General features: G+C 46.5%; 1 protein-coding gene across 4 annotated transcripts in view; it reads left to right on the top strand.

Annotated features, from left to right (window-relative positions):
* The window catches only part of LOC144507885 (phosphatidylinositol 3-kinase C2 domain-containing subunit gamma-like), a 256,669-nt gene that overhangs the window by 158,891 nt on the left and 74,563 nt on the right, over positions 1-23,215 (top strand). For all 4 annotated transcript variants that reach the window (XR_013500157.1, XM_078235332.1, XM_078235331.1 and 1 more), the window contains exons 20-21: positions 8,884-8,991; positions 19,458-19,550. Coding sequence is in view for 3 of the 4 variants with exons in the window: in XM_078235332.1 (XP_078091458.1) it covers positions 8,884-8,991; positions 19,458-19,550 (201 nt within the window). In the remaining variant the exon portion in view is untranslated. The remainder of the gene's footprint in view (positions 1-8,883; positions 8,992-19,457; positions 19,551-23,215) is intronic.

Here is a 23,215-nt window from a genome sequence, read left to right as displayed (position 1 = left end):
CCACTCCAGAGTCCAGCTAATTTTGGTAAATTACCACTAGTGAATTTGCTATTTCTCCCGCTATTTCTTTTAGTACCCTGGGATGCATTCCATCAGGACCAGGAGACTTGTCTACCTTTAGCCTCATTAACTTGCCCAACACTACCTCTTTCATGATAATGATAGTTTCTAGGTTGTCACCTGCCATAGCCTTCCCGTCATCAATTTTTGGCATGTTATTTGTATCTTCCACTGTGAAGACCGACACAAAATACCTGTTCAATGCCTCAGCCACTTTCTCATTTCCAGTTATTACATCCCCCTTTTCATCCTCTAAAGGACCAATGTTTACTTTAGCCACTCTTTTTCATTTTATATATTTGGGGAAACTTTTGCGATCTGTTTTTATATTCTGAGCTAGTTTACTCTCATAATCCATCTTACTTTTCTTAATAGCTTTTTTTGTGGCTTTTTGCTGACCTTTAAAGATTTCCCAATCCTCTCGGTTCCCACTAATCGTTGCCACTTAGTATGCATTTTCTTTCAATTTGATACCCTCCTTTATTTCCTTAGATATCCATGGCTAATTATCTCTTTTTCTACAGTCCTTCCTTATCACTGGTATATAAGTTTGTTGAGCACTGTGAAAGATCACTTTGAAAGTCCTCCACTGTTCCTCAATTGTCCCAGCATAAAATTTTTGCTCCCAGTCTACCTGAGCCAACTCCTCCCTCATCCCTTTGTAGTTTCCTTTGTTTAAGCACAAGACACTGGTATTGGATTTTACCTTCTCACACTCCATCTGTATTTTAAATTCAACCATACTGTGATCACTTCTTCCGAGAGGATCCCTAACTGTAAGATCATTAATTATTCCCATCTTATTAAACATGACCAGATTTATGATAGCTTGCTCCCTCGTAGGTTCCATTACATACTGTTCAAGGAAGCTATCGCGGATACATTCTATGAACTCCTCAAGGCTGCCTTGACTGACCTAGATAACCAATTGATATGTAGATTAAAATCCCCCATGATAATTGCTGTACCAGTTTTACATGCATCAGTTATTTCTTTGTTTATTTCTCGCCCACCATTATGTCATTACTTGGTGGCCTGTAGACTACTCCTATCAGTGACTTTTTCCCCTTACTATTTCTAATTTCCACCCAAATGGGTTCAACCTTTTTTTCCATCGAATCTATATCATCTCTCACTACCGCCCTAATGTCATCCTTAAATATCAGAGCTACACCACCTCCCTTACCTTCCTGTCAGTCCCTCCGAACAGTCTGATACCCCTGGATATTCAACTCCCAGTCGTGACCATCCTGCAACCATGTATCTGGTTCTCTACTTTCACCAGCTGCATTGTCTTCATTTACTGAACCAATTTTTTTTTCTACAATGACAGTGCAGAGCCAATCCTTAAATCCCTTGGCATCTGAGACCGATCATAATTTGGTTTTGATAATTAAAAAGGTAAAGTTGGCATAATCCAGATGGCCGCAGGCTCCTTCCCCTTTGAGAGGGAGAGCTGACTGGTGATGATTTAACTTGAGGATCAACACACCACAGGCAAGGGACAAGGTCTTAGGGCGGAATCTTCATGAATAACCTCAGTCGGTACAGGAATTGAACCCGCAGTGTTGATGTCACTCTGCATCATGAACCAGCCATCCAACCAACTGAGCTAACGCGACCCCTAATCTGCATGTATAGAGAGTGAATGTGAGATTGAACTGTTCCAAGAAGGTGGGTGGGTTGTGATGCCCATGCCCCACGAATGAACAGTTGGTTGGATATGGGATTTGAAGATACATTCGCTGTCCTTGGCCGTTCGTGTGAAGTCATTGACCTTTTTATGGGCTTGCATCCAGGTTCTACAGCTGAACTCCTGCACCCACTGTGACTAATGCTGAAAGTGCACCCACCTGGCTGCTAATTAAAATAATTGCAATGTGTTGCCATCACTAAGCATGCTGCTGTGTGTGTGCACACATGGGTAGCGGGTGTGAAATCATGAGAGGCCAGCCTGAGCTAAAGCTCACTTAAAACCTGCCTGCCCCTCTTAAAGAGGAAGAGCATTGCGGCTGCAGCAGGGGCTGGGAGTCATTCCAAAAGTATTTTGGCATGGGGAATGCTCAATAATGGCACAACGTGGCAGAGAGGGAGCTCCAAAGCTTTCCAGCTCTGCACTGGAGGCCTTGGTACAAGAGGTGGAGATGAGGAGGGATGATCTCTATCTACTGCAGGGGTAGGGAGTCAGGGCAATCTTTGAAAGGCAGTGGGAACTGATAACACTGGTGACAGTTGGTGGCAGGGGCTCAACTGGAGAACCTGGGTGCAATCCCATAAAAAGATCAGTGACTTCACACGAATGGTCCAAGGACAGCGAAAGTATCTTCAAATCCCATATCCAACCAACTGTTCATTTGTGGGACCTGGGCATCGCTGACTGGCCAGCATTTATTGCCCATCCCTAGTTGCCCGAGGGCAGCTGAGAGTCAACCACATTACTGTGGCTCTGGAATCACATGTAAGCCAGACCAGGTAAGGACGGCAGATTTCCTCCCCGAAAGGGCATTAGTGGACCAGACGAGTTTTTCCGACAATTGACAATGGTTTCATGGTCATCAGTGGATTCTTCACTCCAGATTTTTTTTATTGAATTTAAATTCCACCACCTGCCACGGCGGGATTCGAACCCGGGTCCCCAGAACATTAGCTAAGTTTTTGGATTAATAGTCACTAAGTCAATAATGGTCATTAATACAATCAGGCCATTGCCTCCCTCTGTTTCCTCTGCACCACTAGGCTCACATGGTACCCACTCCTCTCAACATCTACCAGCAACCCCTCTCATGACTCGCGCCTAACATCCAAAACATCACATCACCCTTGCACCTTTAGCATGGCTACATTGCGCCACACTCACCAACACACTTCCCTCTCTCCTGCAAGACAAGGTGGCAGGAGCGACCCAGCAGGAGACAGGCACCAAGCGAATAGCTTCATGCTTGAAGTTTCAATCTACTGTAAACTGCTCAGGTTTTGTTTCCCTAGAAACAGAGTTAGTGGGGTGGTTATTCTTGTGTGATGGCAGCTGTACCTAGCCTGGAATGAAGCCATGCTTAGATAAGACCTTCCAATTGTGGGAGAGATGTTTTAAACTAATAACCATACTTCTAAGCTGTGTTAGAATTTTCAGTTAACCTTGCTTAATTGGGATGCTTGCTTAAATGTGAAAATTAATTGATATGTAGGAATAGAATAGGAATTAGTTCAGTGAATCACCATGGTTCAACAGTCTGGTACACACGAAGGACAGATGGGCTAAATAGCTATTATGAACAGCTTGTTAAAAAGCCTTCTAAACAGCTTTGGGGATAAATAAATGGTGATAGGACAGATATACACTTCTGGAAGTTAGATTGCCCTCTGGAGATGGAAGGAGCCCTCAAGAGGATGGAAATTATTAGGGAAAACAGCTTGAGATTAGATAATGATAAGATGTATAAGAGCTTGATTGATCAAGAGTGGGAGGTACATGCAAAGTCTCAAGAAGCAAAGGGCTGGTGGATAACATTAAAGAAGGGCTTTCGCCCCAATGGTTTAGACAAAGAACTCTCAAGACTTTATTGGATCATAAGACCCTGTAAATAAATCATCCTTGTCCACCCCTGAAAAAGGGTATAAAGTGAAGCAGGTGATGTAGACAGATCCTCAGGGTAGATCCACACTTGGCACTGTTAGGTAGTTTGAAAAATCCACAAAGACATGAAACACCAAGCAGTAAATACAAAGAAAAAGAAAGAAAAAGCTGATCGTCTATGCAAGTCATCCATAAGACCATCAGAAATAGGAGCAGAATGAGGCCATTCAGCCCATCGAGTCTACTCCACCATTCAATCATGGCTGATATGATTCTCATCCCCATTCTCCTACCTTCTCCCATAACCCTTGATCCCCTTATTGATCAAGAACTTATCTATCTCTGTCTTAAAGACACTCAATGACCTGGCCTCCACAGCCCTCTGTGGCAATGAGTTCCACAGATTCACCACCCTCTGGCTGAAGAAATTCCTCCTCACCTCAGTTCTAAAGGAGCGTCCCTTCACTCTGAGGTTGTGCCTTTGAGTTCTAGTCTCTCCCACGAGTGGAAACATTCTTTCCACGTCCACTCTATCTAGGCCTCTCAGTATTCTGTAAGTTTCAATTAGATCCCTCCTCATCCTTCTAAACTCCATTGAGTATAGACCCAGACTCCTCAACCGCTCCTCCTTAACCCATCTGGTTCACTAATGACTTTAGGGAAGGACATCTGCTGTCCTTACCTGATTTGGCCTATATGTGACTCCAGAGCCACATCAAATGATTGACTCTCAACTGTCCAGTCTGACCCAGATCAGTGCTCACTGACTGTCACGGTCATTTTTCTTTATAACTAGTGTGTCATATTCCATCTTAAACTCTGACTAAACTCCATATGATGTGGAGATGCCGGATGTGGAGATAAATAAAATATTTATGAGCAGCTATCCACTCCATCTGAGGAAGGAGCAGCGCTCCTAAAGCTAATGGCATTTGCTACCAAACTCCACACTCCCATCATTTGATTTGAATTGATTTATTCCTGTCACACGTGTTGGGATACAGTGAAAAGCTTTGTTTCTTGCGTGCTGTACAGACAAAGCTTACTGTTCATAGAGTACACAGGGGGTAGGAAAAGAGAGGGTGCAGAATATAGTGTTGCAGTTACAGATAAGGTGCAGAGAAAGATCAGCTTAATATATAGAAGGTCCATTCAAAAACGTGATGGCAGCAGGGAAGAAGCTGTTCTTGACTCAGTTAGTACATGATTTCAAACTTTCGTAAGAAGGTGGAAGAGAGAATGTGCAGTGTGTGTGGGGTCTTTGATTATGCTGGCTGCTTTGCCAAGGCAGCGGGAAGTGTAGACTGAGTCAATGGACGGTAGGCTGGTTTACCATTTTGATTTCAGTTGATCCCGATTGATTAGATAATTGATAACAACAAATTGGAAAAACCACCGCAGCACAGATGCACAGCCTTACCCTGACAGAGAAGACAGTGGTCGTCGTTAGAGCAGCCATTGCTGAGATGGCGGTCAGCAATGAGGCTGAAACCATTGAAGATGGCACCCTCCCTCTCACATTCCACTTCCCACTCATTCCAGACTCTCTTCTGATTTCCAAGCTCCAGGTAGTGTAAACATGTGTAAGCACGCACCCCTTGCTTCCCACCACCCCCAACTCCCCCTTTACCCTCACCTCAACCCGACCCTTGTATCTTTCTCCTTTCAGATATCTAAGAATGACCAGCTGGTCAGACTGTGGTGCAGGAGAAAGATTTGGAAGAGGAATGATACCATCATTTGCTCTTACTCTTGCAGCCATCAGCTCGGACACTAACACTGTGCGTATGTTAGAGGATTCACTTCAAAGCAAGGGTCTGCATGTTGGGAGAGTCCGGACAAGGGCCGGTAGCCAGAGCAGGGAACAAGGTTCAAGCTCACTGGAGGACAAGGTCAGCCAGGAGTTCTGATGCAGAGGATTGAAATAGGGACACTGGGACACCCAGTTGGAGATGGCTGGTATACAAGCACATCAAAATGATCATGGAAGGACAAGGATTGTTGGAGAATCCAGCACCAGGTTGGCACAGGGCTGTGTGCAGAGCTTGGAGTCTATATATTCCAGCATGGCCTATTCCACTAACACACGCAGCATACCCAGCCTTTGTTGCAGCCTTTGATGGCTGAAGGCTCTGTTTTCATTGCAACACAGACAACCCAGCATCTAGATGCTGCAGTGGAAGATCAGCCTCTAGTTATGCAAGCTGAACATGCTGCTGGGCAAATTCACACCGCTGCCAGCCTGGCTGCAAGATGCTACAAGAGGGTTCAGCGTCTCACACAATCTGTCCTCCAATAGGTTACTGGGACCACTGAGCCAATGCCAGTGGTAGGTGCTCGATGATGTACCAATCTGCAGTTAGAATCGTAGAACCCCTACAGTGCAGAAGGAGGCCATTCGGCCCAGCGAGCCTGCACAACAAGAATCCCACCCGGGCCCTATCCCCGTAACCCCATGTATTTACCCTGCCAATCCCCTGACACTAAGGGGCAATTTAGCATGGCCAATCCACTTAACCCGCACATCTTTGGACTGTGGGAGGAAAGTGGAGCACCTGGAGGAAACCCACGCAGACATGGGGAGAATGTGCAAACTCTGCATAGATAGTCACCCGAGGCCAGAATTGAACCCGGGTTCCCTGGCGCTGTGAAGCAGCAATGCTAACCACTCTGCCATCGTCCCGCCTCTCTCATGATGCCAACATTCATGCTCCTGGCACTGACACTCTGCCTGTATCCCTGCTGTTGACTATCAGCCATGCCAAGATGGTGCAGCCTGAATCTGGGCTTTCTAGGACCAGAGTGCTAGAGCTCCAAGGACTTCTCCAGTGAAAGAGCTCAGCTGGAATATTGTGTTCAGTCTGGACACCACCCTAATTGGAGAGAGTGCAGAGGAGGTTCACAAAAATAGTTTCAGCGATGAGAAACTTCAGTTATGAGGAAAGATTGGAGAGGTTGAGTTTGTTCTTCTTGGAGAGAAGAAGGTTCAGAGGAGATTTGATTGATATGTTTAAAATCATGCGTGGATTGGACAGAGTGGATAGGGAGGAACTGTTCCAGCTTGTAAAAGGATCAAGAACGAGAGGGCACAGATTTAAGATGATTTGCGATTTGAGGCAAACCTTTTTTCACACAGCGAGCGGTTCAGCTCTGGAATGCACTGTCTGGAAGTGCGGTGGAGGCAGGTTCAATCGAGGCATTTGAGAGGGCATTAGATGATTACTTAAAGAGAAACAATGTGCAAGGGTACGGGGAAAAGGCAGGGGAATGGCACTAAGTCATGATACTCAATTGGAGAGCCAGTATAGACACAAAGGGCCAAATGGCCTCTTTCTGCACTGTAACAGTTGTGTGATTCTGTGGTTCGATGTTTGTATGCAGTATGTCAAGGTTTGATTTAAAACTTTGCTTTGGAAGTTTATTTGGTTTCTTTAATTTTGGCATTGTGGTCAAGCGACTGTTGTGATGGTCAGTAATAGAGAGGCGATAAAGTTGGTGAATGGAGAATGGCGGTTTATTGGTATCACAGTAGATGAGACAATCCAGGCTGTGGAAGCATTGTTTAAGCACCTCGATGATCTGCTCTCCCACGTTTTGCATGGCAGCATTGTTTTGTTACATGCACGGCGGCACAATGGTTAGCGCTGCTGCCCCACAGTGCGAGGGACCCAGGTTCGATTCCGGCCTTGGGTGACTGTCTGCGTGGGTTTCCTCCGGGTGCTCCAGTTTCCTCCAACAGTAAAAGGTATCCAGTTTAGGTGGATTAGCCATGTTAAATTGTCCCTTAATAATATGTAATTAGGTGGATTAGCCATGGGAAATGCACGGTGCTATTGAGGTAGGGTGAAGGGGAAGGCCTGGATGGGATGCTCTTTTGGAGAGTGGATGCACACTCGATGGGCCGAAAGACCTCTTTCTACATTGTAGGGATTCTATGGTTCCCATCTGTACGTGGGCTGTGCCCCAGAGTCATGAGCCACATGGTCAAAGGACAGCCATTGTCACCCAGTATCTCTCATCTGATGTGTCTCAATGGCTCAAATACAGATGGCACAGCGGACAGTCAGTGTGCCATGGGGAAGCCTGCAGTGCCCACTCTGCTTGTTTTTCTGGACAAGAGAGAATAAAGTGCATTCAGCTCTCTTCAAATATAGACCCTCAATAACCTCTCTTACATAGAAATTGAGGGTAGAAGTGGGAGAGTTATTGCCAACTGCAGCCTGGAAGAAAGTAGACACAAAATAGTTAATGACTGCAGTCACATTCAAAACCATTGGCAGTTCCATCCTCACCCAACTCTGATGTAATATTTGTAATTACAGCAGTTTGGCAGCTTTTAGTGGGGACATTCTTTGTGAATCATATAATCATAGAATCCCGACAGTGCAGAAGGAGGCCATTTGGCCCATTGAGCCTGCACCGACCACAATCCCACCCAGGCCCTATCCCCGTAACCCCATATATTCACCCTGCTAATCCCCCTGACACTGAGGGGCAATTTACCATGGCCAATCAACGTAACCTGCACATCTTTGGAGTGTGGGAGGAAACCGGAGCACCCGGAGGAAACCCACATAGACACGGGGAGAACATGCAAACTCCACACAGGCAGTCACACGAGGTTGGAATCGAACCCGGGTCCCTGGCGCTGTGAGGCAGCAGTGCTAACCACTGTGCCGCCGTGCCGCCCATATAAAGGGGAAACATCTGAAAGACTGTTCCCTGCTGAGGTTCAGGTAGAAAAATTGCAATGGAAGTGTGCGCAGGAAGTGAACCCATTGTGGAGGCAAAATTAACATTCATAGCACCAAATAATATTGATGCTAAGGAGCCACGTATTGCAGCCTGTGTTAGAATTGTTCAGTATTATTTGCCCTTTTCTCCCACACAACTTTTCAAAGTGTATGTATAACTTAAATCTCTATTGTATAATACTTAAAAATCTGACATTTGCATGCACTTCCACTCAGTTTTTCCCAATTCCCATGTCCATGTGTCGTAATGGAATTACGCCCTCTTCCCAGTGTAACAGTGTTCATAATATTAACCCTCACCTATATAATGGGAAAGTTTTTCAATTTCTGGAGCACAGGCCATCATTGGGACCACTGGGTTTTAACCTCTAGTTTCTCATTGCTGCTCATAAAAGAGAAATGTCCACCTTTTTTCCTGGTACTGTGATTGTTTTAATTAATTTGCTTTGTTTTTTTCCTGCATAGAAATAAAGAACGATTTTTTTCCATTTACAGACTTTACTAATGAAAGAGATTGAAAAATTGGAGAAGTTCTTCTACCAGGAACATGTCTGCCGCCTGCCATTGAATCCTGCATTTGCAGTCAAGGGCGTTGATGCCAGTGTAAGTTCACGTATAAAAAGAAATGGTGACATATTTATAAAGATGACCCTGGTTGATTGAACTATTATATAAATTGATGGTATGTGGGCATCGCTGGCCAGGCCCATCCTTAGGAAGGTGGGGGTGAGCTGCCTTCTTGAATCACTGCAGTCTTGACCCCTGAGGTGTAGGTGCACCCACAGTGCTGTTAGAGAGGGAATTCCAGGATTTTGCCCCAGCGATGGGTAAGGAAGAGCGATATATTTCCAAGTCAGGATGGTTGGGGGAACCTCCAGGTGGTAGTGTTCCCAGGTATCACATGGTAGTAGCCACAAGACCGCAGATAGAGTCATAGAGGTTTACAGCATGGAAACGGGCCCTTCGGCCCAACCTGTCCATGCCGCCCTTTTTTTTTAAAACCCCTAAGCTAATCCCAATTGCCGCATTTGGCCCATATCCCTCTATACCCATCGTACCCATGTAACTGTCTAAATGCTTTTTAAAAGACAAAATTGTACCCGCCTCTACTACTACCTCTGGCAGCTTGTTCCAGATATTAGTAAGGAGGACTTTGCAAGGTCGATAGAGCTAGGTTTGTCTTTGCCTTGGTCGTTTTAAGTGCCTAGGTCGATGCCGGGTGTTCCTTACTATTTCATTCCTTGCTGCTTTCTTTGTACTGGTGACACCTGAGTGGCTTGCTAGGCCACTTCAGAGGGCGGTTCAGAGTCAACCATATTGCTGAGAATCCGGAGTCACATGTAGGCCAGACCAGGTATTAGTGAACCAGGTGGCTCTTTACGACACTTGGCAATGGTTTCATGGTCATCATTCAACTTTTAATTCCAGAATTTATTGAATTTAAATTCCATCATCTGCCATGGTGGAATTCGAACCTGGGTCCACAGAGCGCTACCTTGGGTCTCTGGATTATGAGCCCAGTGACAGTACCACTGCTTCCCCTATGCAAACATTTGAAAGTATTGACTGAACTTCAAACTATGCAGAATAAATGTCATTTATCTACCTGTTATTGTTGGCCCAGCATGAAGTTAATGACAGTAAAATTTGAACCCATTGCAGGCTCCCTATGAGAGCTGCTGTGCCCTCTCTGACACCCAGGCATGAGGGACTGCTGGACAAACCTGTCTCTGCTCTCCCCTACAAGAGGCTCCCCCTCCTGGTCCCAGCTCAGGGCTACAATGAAGCACAGCGGCTCAGCTTAGGGTCTGCTCCCCCTCCAAGAGCCCAAAACTCTAGTTCCCCTCATACAGTCCCACCCCTACAACATCGACAGAGGAGTGCAACCACTGAACACCCCCCTCGCTACTCTTAGCTTCACTTCACACCAATCCACACGTGCCCCTCAAGGAGATCTGGCCCCAAGAATGTTGCAGCACAGTATCAACCCATGCCTCGCTGGCATTCATGGTGGTGGAGTCAAAGGCACTAGATAAGGAACGCAGCACCAGTGTGCAGGAGAAAGTGTCTAAGGCAGAGGCATGTAAGCACAGGCCCCTCAAAAGAGGAAGCAGAGTCACCGTGATGCTCCACGGAACAATGAGCAAGGGCATCTGGAGTCATGGTTTGGGACTCAATACTTAGAGCAACAAAAGCAGATGTGGCCAACAGCTGGAGTTCCCTGAGACTTTGCAATCTCTATCCGTGGAGCAGGTGAACTCAACTCTATCTCAGGACTTTAAGCACATGAGCTCCTTCTGTGTCTGGCCAGCGTCATGCAGAGCCTCATGAGTTTTTATTTATTCATTCATGGGGTATGAGCATCACTGGCTAGGCCAGCATTCATCCCTGGTTGCCCTTGATAAGATGGTGGCGAGCTACCTTCTTGAACCGCTGTAGGTACACCCACAGTGTTGCTCAGGAAGGAATTCCAGGATTTTGACCCAGTGACAGCGAATTTTTCCAAGTCAGGATGGTGAGTGACTCGAAGAGGAATTTGCTGCGGTGGTGTCCCCATGTATCGGCTGCCTTTGACCTTCCAGGTGGTGAAGGTCACAGGTTTCGAAGATGTTGTCTAAGGAGCCTTGGTGAGTTGCTGCACTGCATCTTGTAGATGGTACACATTGCTGCCACGGTGCATTGGTGGTGTATGGAATGAAACTTTAGCTTGGTGGATAGGGGGGGGTGTTGGAACTGCACTCTTCCAGGTAAGTGGGGAGTCTTCACTCACGCTCCTGACATGTGCCCGAAAAATGGTGGACAGATTTTGGGGAATCAGGAGATGAGTTACACTCTGCAGAATTTCTGGCCTCTGGCCTCCTCTTGTCGCCACATTATTTTTATGTCTGACATAGTTTCGCTTCTGGTCAATGGTAACCACCTCCAGGATGTTGACTCTGCACATCTGATCCATTAGTGAGTCTTGTAGCTCAACCAAGCATTCAAAATGAGGCCAGAAGTGGGATTGGGAATCCCAGAAATGGCTCACTTGCCCTTTTGAAAGACCTGACTCTGCAAAAATCCATTGATGCTGCCAGACCTGCCGAGTATTTCCAACTTTTTAATTTTATTTTAGCTTCCTACCATCTGCACACAGTGCAAGTGTAAATTGGATATGGGGAAAGTGTCAACCAGTCACTGTGGACTCTTGGAACCTCTTTGAACATCTTCAGGAGTTAGAGAAGAATTTCTCAAGGGATATTTTCTCCCAAAATCAGCCTAAGCGTTTAAGGCTCCCAGGAGGTTTAGCCCGTACTGGTTAAGGGAGCAGATGATTTGCATGAGCTACACCTTAACAGTACGGGGCAGGAATAGTCTTTTCCTATGCTTCATTTTTGTATGTCCTTAAGCTATGAGGTGAGGTAGATGAAACACGTTGCATTTGTATAGCATCTTTCACATCCTCAGTAACTCTTGAAGCACTTCACAGCCAATGAATTGCAGACAATGAAGTGGAAACATGGAAGATAGGAACAGGAGGAGGCCATTGGGCCCTTCGAGTCTGCTCCGCCATTCATTACGATCATGACTGATCGTCCAACTCAATAGCCTAATCCTGCTTTCTCCCCATAACCTTTGATCCCATTCACCCCAAGTGCTATATCCAGCTGCCTCTTGAAGTTATTGTTAGTTTACAGATAGCCACTTTGTACATGGCTAGGTCCAACAAACAGCAAATGAGATAACTGACCAGGTAAATGATTCTGGTGATCAGGATTCAGGGATAAATGTTGACCAAGTAACCTGCTCTTCTTCAAGTAATGTGACATTGGGAATGGAATTTCTTTATGTCCACCTGCACCATTAGGTAGGGTTTCAGTTTACACTACACCCCATAGTCAGTGCTTCTAATAATGTAGCACACTCTCAGTACTGCACTGAAGGGTTAGCCTAGGTTAGCTGCTCAAACTCTAGGTCAGGGCTGAAAAGCTCATCAGCATTGACTTGGAGGTGAGCAAGCTAGTAGTACCAAGGTAAACTGACACCTAACTTGAAAAACCGGGAGGGTGAGATTCTTATCCATACTTTCTTTCCTTTCATTATTATGGGAGCGGCACTTAAATTAAAAGCTCCTTCAGTATTCTGACTTAGTCAGCGTTTTAGACATCGAGAAGAACAAAAAGGATCCGGGGCAGTTCTGAAAACTCCTTGAGGGGAGTGCTTTTTTTTGTCGCTGTTCTTTGGCTGGAGCTACAGACATTTGTGTTAAGAAACATGATGAAATATTCAGAATCAGCACCTTCCGAACAATGCCCAATTCACATTTTATTTTGTGGGTGCTGAGTGGACAGGTCTGAGGCGCGAGTTAGGATATGGGCAGCAGGGTTTTGGATGGGCTCAGGTTTATGGAGGGGGGAGGAGAGATGGCAGGTGAGGCAGGAGAGCAATGGAATAGTCTCGAGGTTTAGAGTCATGAAGAGATACAGCATGGAAACAGGCCCTTCGGCCCAACTCGTCCATGCCGACCAGGTTTCCATTTGCCCTGTGTTTGGCCCATACCCCTCTAAACCTTTCCCATCCATTTACCTGTCCAAATGTCTTTGAAATGTTGTAATTGTACCCGCCTCTACCACCTCCTTGGGCAGCTCATTCCATATACGTACCACCCTCTGTGTGAACAAATTGCCCCTCGGCTCCCTTTTAAATCTTTCCCCTTTCACCTTAAACCTACACCTTCTAGTTTTGGACTCCTCTACCCTGGGGAAAATACCTTGCCTATTCACCTCATCAATGCCCCTCATGATTTTATATAAGGTCACCCCTCATCCTCCTACACTCTAGGGAAAAAATACCAGCCTATCCAGCCTCTCTTTATAATCCAAACCTTCCAGTCCCTGTAAAATCCTTGCACATCTTTTTTGCACCCATTCCAGTTTAATAACAAAGAACAAAGAACAGTACAGCACAGGAAACAGGCCCTTCGGCCCTCCAAGCCTGTGCCACTCATTGGTCCAACTCGACCATTTGTTTGTATCCCTCCATTCCCAGACTGCTCATGTGACTATCCAGGTAAGTCTTAAACGATGTCAGCGTGTCTGCTTCCACCACCCTACTTGGTAGCGCATTCCAGGCCCCCACCACTCTCTGTGTAAAAAACGTCCCTCTGATATCTGAGTTATACCTCTCCCCTCTCACCTTGAGCCCGTGACCCCTCATGATCGTCACCTCCGACCTGGGAAAAAGCTTCCCACTGTTCACCCTATCTATACCCTTCATAATTTTGTACACCTCTATTAGGTCTCCCCTCATTCTCCGTCATCCACGGAGAACAAGCCCAGTTTACCCAATCTCTCCTCATAGCTAAGACCCTCCATACCAGGCAACATCCTGGTAAACCTTCTCTGCACTCTCTCGAAAGCCGTCCTTCTGGTAGTGCGGCGACCAGAACTGGACACAGTACTCCAAATGTGGCCTAACATCCTTCCGAGAGCAGGGTGACCAGAATTGTACGCAGTACTCCTTAATGAGGCCTTACCAATATCTTGTGCAGTTTGTAATACACCGTCCCAACTCCTGCACTCAATGCTGTGACTGATGTAGGCAAGTTTGCCAAATGCCTTTTTCACCACCCTGCCTCCTGTGACACCACTTTCATGGAACTTTGTACCTGTTTAGAGGTAACAAAACTATGGATGAGACAGCAGGAGAGATGGGCAGTTTTACAGAGGTGGCAGTAAGTGGTCTTGGGGATGTCGAGTAGGCTATTCAGCTTAGAATCAAAAAAGAAAAAGAATGGGACATTCACCTGGTATCCTGGTTATATCCCTCCTTCCCTAACCTATAGCACAAAATACAATGAGTTGCTCATTTTCTGTGCAAAGATTGGCTGTCATTTTGGCCTACGTAACACTGACTGCACTTCCAAAGTAATTCATTTAGTGAATTCATCGAGTACTTTGCGATATCCTGAAAAGATTAAAGGTATATAAACGCAGGCTCCTTCTTTCGATAGTTGTAAAAATTATTACAATGGCAAATGAGCTGGCAAGTATTTCCATTATGATTCTTCACGCAGAAGACAAAGTGCAGTTGCCTGTCACCTGAAAAATTAAGCTTATTTATTAGTGTCACAAGTAGGCTTACATTAACACTGCAATGAAGTTGCTGTGAAAATCCCCTGGTCGCCACACTCCGGCGCCTGTTCGGGTACACTGAGGGAGAATTTAGCATGGCCAATGCACCTGACCAGCACATCTTTCAGACTATGGGAGGAAACCGGAGCACCCGGAGTAAACCCACGCAGACACGGGGAGAATGTGCAGAATCCACACAGACAGTGACCCAAGCCGGGAATCGAACCCGGGGCCTTAGCACTGTGAGGCAGCAGTGCTAACCACTGGGCCACCCAAGGCAAATGCAGCAACCCTTCAGGCGTGCATTGAAATGTCACCCAAGAGTCTGGATTCACATCTCACCCGCAGTCCTTGGAATGTGTTACTAACTGAGCCAAGCTAATTAGAAAATTAAATAGCCTTTCTGACGGATCTAAATCTTTGTTTTTTGCACTACAACAAAAATATGCCAGAGTCAAAACTTCTCAGAATTCCAAGCGGTCGTAAGTGCACTGACATCTCCCTTTTACACGTTACATGTTGCTGCCTGAAAGGGTTAAATGTTCACATTCGCTCAACAGAACGGAATGCTGATTTTTAAATTAGAAAATAAATTGAAATCCAACGCAGAGTGAGGTGAATTTAATGATCCGCGTTCTCTGATGTCTCGAAGTCACAAGGGAAATAAATTACAAGAGTGCAGTAGCCTTAAGGCCTGTGCTTCGAGCAAAATTGCTTCAGTTCCACAACCTCGACTCTCAATGTTGGATAGCAAGCAGTCAAACAAAATAATTTGTTAGTTGTTTAAATGAGGCGCTTTGCTGTGATTAGTTTGACATAGCGATTCAAAGCACAGGGAAGCAGGCCCCAATGCATTTGGCATACACCTCGGAATTGTTTCTATAGAAACATCTTATGAGCCCATGCAAAACGGTTATTACTTAAATATGATTAACTTTCTGCTAATGCGGGAGGGTGTGTATTATATTTGCATGGTGTATTATGCTGACACACAACCTTTTTTTAGGCTTGGCGTGAGCTAATTTTCAGGTTTCTTTTTCTAAGATTTGGACCTAGAAATTATGATTGGCATTAATCTCATTAGAAAATCAAGGCTTCATTATTTTCCCTTAGTTAACCATTGCTTGCTCGTGAGCAGTGTATGAAGGAGAAACTTGCTTTTTATGCAGCATCTTCCAGATTCTCAGGATTTACTGGTTGCTGGGGCTGATAGTCTGTTTGGACCCATGTCTGGGCCTGTTGGTGTCTGGAAGAGATCATAGAAATCATAGAATAGAAACCCTACAGTGCAGAAGGAGGCCATTCGGCCCATCGAGTCTGCACCGACCACAATCCCACCCAGGCCCCACCCCCACATATTTACCCGCTAATCCCTCTAACCTGTGCATCCCAGGACTCTAAGGGGCAATTTTTAACCTGGCCAATCAACCTAACCCGCACATCTTTGGACTGTGGGAGGAAACCGGAGCACCCGGAGGAAACCCACGCAGACACGAGGAGAATGTGCAAACTCCACACAGACAGTGACCCGAGCTGGGAATCGAACCAGGGACCCTGGAGCTGTGAAGCAGCAGTGCTAACCACTGTGCTACCGTGCCGCCCCAGATAGATTTAGTTCACGAGCTGGCAGAATGCAATATTGTACCTCACTATCCAAGACTACAATAAACTACAAAGGGTCCTTAACGAAGCCCAGCCCATCACTCAAATCAGCCTCTCATCCATTAACTCTGTCTACAATTCCAGCTGCCTCAGAAAAGTAGCCAGCATAAGCAAGGATCCCACGAATCCCAGACATACCCTCTTCCACCTTCTTCCGTCAGGAAAAAAGACACAAAAGTCTGAGTGTGGTGAACCATTGTTGGTTCCCACCAGGTAGTGCTGAGCCAGGGTCTGACCAGTACTATGAGTCTGTATATATGTTACTGTTGGGGTTAGGGTTGGGCTGTTCTACATGTTACTGTTGGGGTTAGGGTTGGGCTGTTCTACCTGTAATATAGTTCTTATGGTACATCCCAGTCGGGCTCCGCCTCTTGGGAGAGGTATAAAGGTCACTGCTCTGCCTGGTGACCCTTTAGTCTGGGATCGTATATTATATATGGTAGCTCTATTGTTGTAGTCAATAATAGCCTTTATTTCCCCAAGTACCTCTAGCCTCGTGAGTTATATCGCGCATCACTGAGATCACGTACCAACCGACTCAAGAACAGCTTTTTCCCTGCTGCTGTCAGACTTTGAATGGACCTACCTTGCATTAAGTTGATCTTTCTCTACACCCTAGCTATGACAGTAACACTACGTTCGGCACTCTCTCGTTTCCTTCTCTACGAACAGTAGGCTTTGTCTGTATAGCACGCAAGAAACAATACTTTTCACTGTATTCCAATACATGTGACAATAATCAATAATAAAAAAATTAAATCACTCACTGCGAATATCGTGATGTCATCAACACAAGGAATTTTCATCCGTACTGGGGGAGGCTGATCTCACCTTCGCCACAGGAGTGATCCCTATCACACACACCCCCATCACCCCTCCCCCATCAACCATCACCCCTCCCCCATCACCCCGTCCACCAGCCCCCTGCCAACTCAGCTGCCTCCTCCTCAAAGGAAGTGAACTCTGAGAAGTCCACCATCCCTCCTCCTGCCTGGGACCCCTCCCTCTGGTTGTGGGCGAGCTTGGCCTGTATGAAGACAGCAGGATGGGATGTGATGAGAAGGGCTGGAGCAGAGGTTGGGAAACATGCATGTCCCTGCTTGTGTGTGCTGAGCCCTCCCTGGTAAAGGCTGACAATGTGGTTTCTGCAGGTTGTAAATCAGACATTTAACACTCCTCTGCTAACCGTGTGTGAGATCCCTGAGCAGTGTAACCTTTTGTGTGTCTGATTGCAGTAGGTTGACTTACCCTGCCAGAGCAGATGAGATCATTCTTCCACTTCCCACACAGCAGGGTATTTCTTTTTTGGGTCCCAATGGCACAGACCTCCATTACGACCCCCTCCCAGCCTGATGAGGTGACATGGGTGGACCTCCTGGTTCCATCCCTCGAGAAGAGGGCATCATGGATTTGTGGACAGTTTTGAGACGAGCCAGCAGAGATTTGGGGCTGAACCTTGGAGCACGCGTGTGGCTCTATTCTCCTGAGGGCCATGTCAGGACGTACAGACCACAAAACCAGAGAGCGAATGTGTGTGTTCAGGTGGCATTTAAATATGGCAACAGGTCCTTTGACCCCAATAGGTTGAACAAATCAGTGCCTGCCTCATTATGTAATTTGGAGAGTGGCTTGCCAACGGATTATTAATGCGGTTCTAAACATACAATCAGGCACAAGATTTGATTTGATTTGATTTATTATTGTCAAATGTATTAACATAGAGTGAAAAGTATTGTTTCTTGCGCGCTATACAGACAAAGCATACCGTTCATAATGAAGAAAACGAGAGAGTGCAGAATGTAGTGTTACTGTCATAGCTAGGGTGTAGAGAAAGATCAACTTAATGCAAGGTAGGTCCATTCAAAAGTCTGATAGCAGCAAGGAAGAAGTTATTCTTGAGATGGTTGGTACGCGATCTCAGACTTTTGCATCTTTTTCCTGATGGAAGAAGGTGGAAGAGAGAATGTCCGAGGTGCGTGGGGTCCTTAATTATGCTGGCTGCTTTGCCGAGGCAGCGGGAAGTATAAACAGAGTCAATGAATGGAAGGTTGGTTTGCGTGATGGATTGGGCTACATTCATGACCTTTTGTAGTTTCTTACGGTCCTGGGCAGAGCTGTGATACAACAAGAAAGAATGGTTTCTGTGGTGCATCTGTAAAAGTTGGTGAGAGTCGTAGCTGACAGGCCAAATTTCTTTAGTCTTCTGAGAAAGTAGAGACATTGGTGGACTTTCTTGACTATAGTGTCAGCATGGGGGTACCAGGACTGGTTGTTGGTGATCTGGACATCTAAAAACTTGAAGCTCTCGACCCTTTCTACTTCGTCCCCGTTGATGTAGACAGGGGCATGTTCTCCTTTACGTTCCCTGAAGTTGATGACAATCTCCTTCGTCTTGTTGACATTGAGGGAGAGATTATTGTTGTCGCACTAGATCACCAGATTCTCTACCTCATTCCTGTACTCTGTCTCGTCATTGTTTGAGATCCGACCCACTACGGTGATGTTGTCAGCAAACTTGAAAATCGAGTTGGAGGGGAATTTGGCCGCACAGTCATAGGTGTATAAGGAGTATAGTAGGGGGCTGAGAACACAGCCTTGTGGGGCACCGGTGTTGAGGATGATCGTGGAGGAGGTGTTGTTGCCTATCCTTACTGATTGTGGCCTGTGGGTTCGGAAGTTCAGGATCCAGTCGCAGAGGGAGGTGCCGAGGCCCAGGCCAAATCCCACCCACCCCCCCAATTGGAATCAAACCACTCATCCCACCCACACCACAGTCAGTCGTCAGAATGGAAAATTCCACCCATCATCATTGGGTGTTTTTTCAGGCCAACATGGCAAACAATTTATGAAGAGCATGATTCCACAAATGGGAATGGGATAAATGACCAGCCAGTCCATTTCTGGAGAAGGGGTTACGGGATTCATGTTGGCCAGGTCAGTATGGAGAACTCCCTGCTCTTTTCCATGGGATATTTTCCATACACATTAACAGAAAGACAGGGATTCAATTTAACTTCCTACCTGAAAAGTAGGAACCTCCTACAAAGCCACAATGCCTCAGTAGTGAACAGAAGCGCCAGCCACTAAATTATGCGTTAAAGCTCGGAAAGAAACTTAAACTAAATCGGATGAACAAAAGAATATCATTTAGTGCATCGGTCTTTGTTGGCTGTTTTGCTAAAGCAATCAAGTTGGACATCTCACTATCTGTATCTGATTCAAATGTTGTTCTAATACAAGTGTTAGCAATTGGTGATGATATTTATCTTTCTACGTCTTTCTCTTTGCGAATAGGCATGTTCCTATTTCACCTCAAATGCTGTTCCTTTGAAGATTGCCTTCATCAACGCAGACCCTTTGGGCAAAAATATCAACGTGATATACAAGGTAGGGCTCGAATGATTCAGGGAAGCTTAATTGTGACACATCCGAAAAATCCCACTTCAACAGCACGGTAGCACAGTGGTTAGCACTGCTGCGTCACGGCGCCAGGGACCCAGGTTCGATTCCCGGCTTGGGTCACTGTCTGTGTGGAGTTTGCACGTTCTCCCCGTGTCTGCGTGGGTTTCCTCCGGGTGCTCCGGTTTTCTCCCACAGTCCGAAGATGTGTGGGTCAGGCTGATTGGCCGTGCCAAATTACCCGTTAGTGTCAGAGGGACTAGCAGGGTAAATGTGTGGACTTACGGGGATATGGCCTGTGTGGGATTGTTGTTGGTGCAGGCTTGATGGGCCAGAGGGCCTCCTTCTGCACTGTAGGGATTCTATTCTATTCTAACATTGATTGAATGATGATGATATATGCAATTGTAACTATCCTCTCTGGTGATTGGTTTATTATTGGTAAATTGCGTGAATTGTATTTTACACAATCTAATTGGTGGAGTATCAAAATTGAACATATTCTAAATTAGATTTTGGAGTTCTGAGAGTAGATATCCCTGTAAAGGTCAATTCTGCTGTTTAATATTGAAGAACAAGTCGCTGAAATCACATCAATTGGTTCAATCGCTGAAAAAAGATTGTTATGACAAAATAAATGGCAAATGCAATATGGTATCCAGGGAAATAACATATTAAGTTTAAAACACCCAAAGACCAATGCAACTGGCAAGAAACAACGGAACAGATTGAAGAAAATAAATACTGGAAAAGGATGAGAGACAGGTGGAGGATTGGAATGGTGAGGGAAAGGTTGGAAAATTGGGAAAATATAAGGGCCGGGAGTCTCCAAAGAAATTCTAAGTTCCCAACGTGCGGGAAAATGGGAGTGATTCCCATTGGGTTTTTTTAGCATGATTTCCAGAATGAATCTCTGACACTCTGCACATCACAGAGTGCCGTAGCGGGATTCACTGTGGAAATCTGGGGGCAGGGCCTCTTCCCGCCCGAGAGGCCAGCAGCATAGCGCTGAGTGGGCCACTGCGCGTGCGCCGATCTGTCAGAGTGGAGATCAGCGTATGCACAGTAACCCCCTCCCCATTGCCGGCCTCCAGACCACTGGCCAGTCCAATCGCTGGCCAGCCCCACAATCTCCATTGCTGGCCTGCCGACCCCATCCACCCACTGATCGCTGGCCTCCAGGACTTCCCAGGACCAGCCCCTTTGTCCCCCGCACTCCCACCAGCCCTAATCTCCTGACCCACCTCCTCTCCCTAACAGTCCTGACCTCCCCCCTCACCCCCACCCACCCCTGATGACCATCCTGGCAGCCCCGGTCCACCGCCACCCCCACCCAGATGGCCAGCCCCAATCGCCCTCACTCCCTCCCTCCCCCACAGATCCTCTGGCAGAATGGTAGCGGGTTCCCCCCCACCAATCGCGTCCCCCAATAGGTCCTGCCCCGCGCCTTGGAACTGCCCAATGCCTCGGGCAGTGCCAAGGTGCCCCTTGGGCAGTGCTAAGGTGCCAGGCTGGCACTGCCAGGCTGGCACTGCCTAAAGTGCACCCCAGTCCTTACCACTGACCTCCCAAGGGCCTCACTGGCCTCCCTTCCAGCCGGGTTGGGTCATTAGTCCCCATTAGTAGGAAGCAGTAGTAAACCCCAATGGACTTATCCACTCCCGGCAGTGGGGAGACGCTAGCTGGCTCAGAGAATAGATTCATTATCATATGGAGATTTCCATATGATAATCAGTTTCATGTCGATTTCCGGAGCAGAGCTGATGTCAAAAATCTTAGCCTCGGAGATGCGTGGAGGCCATGACGCCCAGTGGGAAGCCCACGAAACGACCACCCCTGCTGTTTCCCACCAAGGTGTTGGCAAGGGATGTCAGATTGGAATTGGGTGTTGGAAGAGGTATTGGGGAAGGATAAGGCCAGGGGGAAACGGTGAGTGTGGGGATTGTCCCTTTAAGGGCAACACAGCAGAATAAGGGTCGCCTGGCCTGGGTGGCCAATCGGGGCTCAGAGTGGGGAATCACCCCTGCGGGAGGAGTTCTCCTAGGCAGAGGTATTTGAGAAGTAGCTGCAAACACGTTGCTGCTCTTGAGGATAAATTAAATAAATCCCTTTTCATTCCCTAATGAAGTCTCTGAAAGTGTACTTTTACAGTGAGTGATTGGAACAAAGTGAGGGAACCGCTAGGAAAGGGGGAAGGAGGAAGCCTGGGAAGAGAGTGAAGGAAAGATTAAAGGATTATGGTAAAAGAGTAATAAGGGGAGAAATTAGAGCAGAGGGAAGTGTGTGGGAATGGAACATTGAAGGAAACAGAGGAAATAGAAGAGTTGCTATTGGAATCAAATTTGTGGATCAGAGGGGAGCACTGGAACAGTGTGAAGAGATATCTGAAGAGGCTAATTACAGAGCTACGACAGATTTCATTTTGTAGTGTGCTCCAATCTCTTTTCATGCCCTGAATGTAAATGGCGAGAATTAATTGCCACACTCATCGTTGATTAGAAGAGAATAGGTAGCAGTGCAATCTATGCTCTTGCACAGATGTTGGGAAAGCTCATTCAATAACATGGTGTTACTGTAATAATCCTGTAGATCAGTGGATATAGCCTCTGAGTGCAGACTGTAAAAATGACAAAAGACATCCAGTGAATAAATTTGCATTTATCTTTAAAATGATGGCTCCTGTTCCAATCTGTATGTGTCAAATGCCCATGAACGTGGCTTGTACTGTTTAGTTCTTGGCACATCACTGAGCGAGAGCAGATATAAATGATACAGCAGTTAAGATCAGCTCCTAGGATGTAAATAGCATACAAAGTATATTGGGTTTTGTTTCGGTTTTTGAAAGGCTTGTTAAATGTGTTGTAGAATTGTGTACCGTTAAGATGGTAGAAGGGATAGAAACATGGAAAATAGGAGCAGGAGGAGGCCGTTCGGCCCTTTGAACCTGCTACACCATTCACTATGATCATGACTGATCATCCAATTCAATAGCCTGATCCCGCCTTCCCCCCCCACCCCCCCCCCCCCCCCCATCCTTTGATCCCCTTCGCCCCAAGTGCTATATCTAACTGCTTCTTGAAAACACTAAGGCCAGGATTCTTCGGCCGTTAATGCCGGCGGGATTCTCCGGCACCCCCCAGCAGCGCACCCCCGGCCGCGTGTTCCCTGCTGGCATGGGGTGATGTCAATGGAATTCCCGTTGACAGCGAAGAGACCAGAGAATCCAGCCGCTAGCAAACAATGGGCCACCTCCTGCCGGTGGGAAACACGCGGCTGGGAGGCCCGGAGAATCCCGTCTATAATGTTTTGGTCTCAACTACATTCTGTAGCAGCAAATTCGACAGGCTGGCCACTCTCTGGGTGAAGAGATTTCTCCTCAACTCTGTCTTAAACAGTCTACCCTATATCCTCAGACTGTGAACCTTGGTTCTGGACACCCCACCATCTGGAACACCGTTCCTGCATCTCTCCTTTCTAGTCCTGTTATAATTTTATAGCTATCAATGAGACCCACCCCCCACCACCGCTCATTCTCCTGAACTCCAGCGAATACAATCCTCACCGACTCGGTCTCTTTTCACACAAGTTATATGAATCTTAATCTATTCTTAGAAATCTTAGAAACCCTACAGCACAGAGAAAGGCCATTCGGC

Source organism: Mustelus asterias, chromosome 19 (assembly GCF_964213995.1).
Source record: "Mustelus asterias chromosome 19, sMusAst1.hap1.1, whole genome shotgun sequence".
Taxonomy (NCBI): Eukaryota; Metazoa; Chordata; class Chondrichthyes; order Carcharhiniformes; family Triakidae; genus Mustelus; species Mustelus asterias.
Note: the sequence above shows the minus strand (reverse complement) of the source record. Positions and strands in the feature narration are given on the sequence as shown.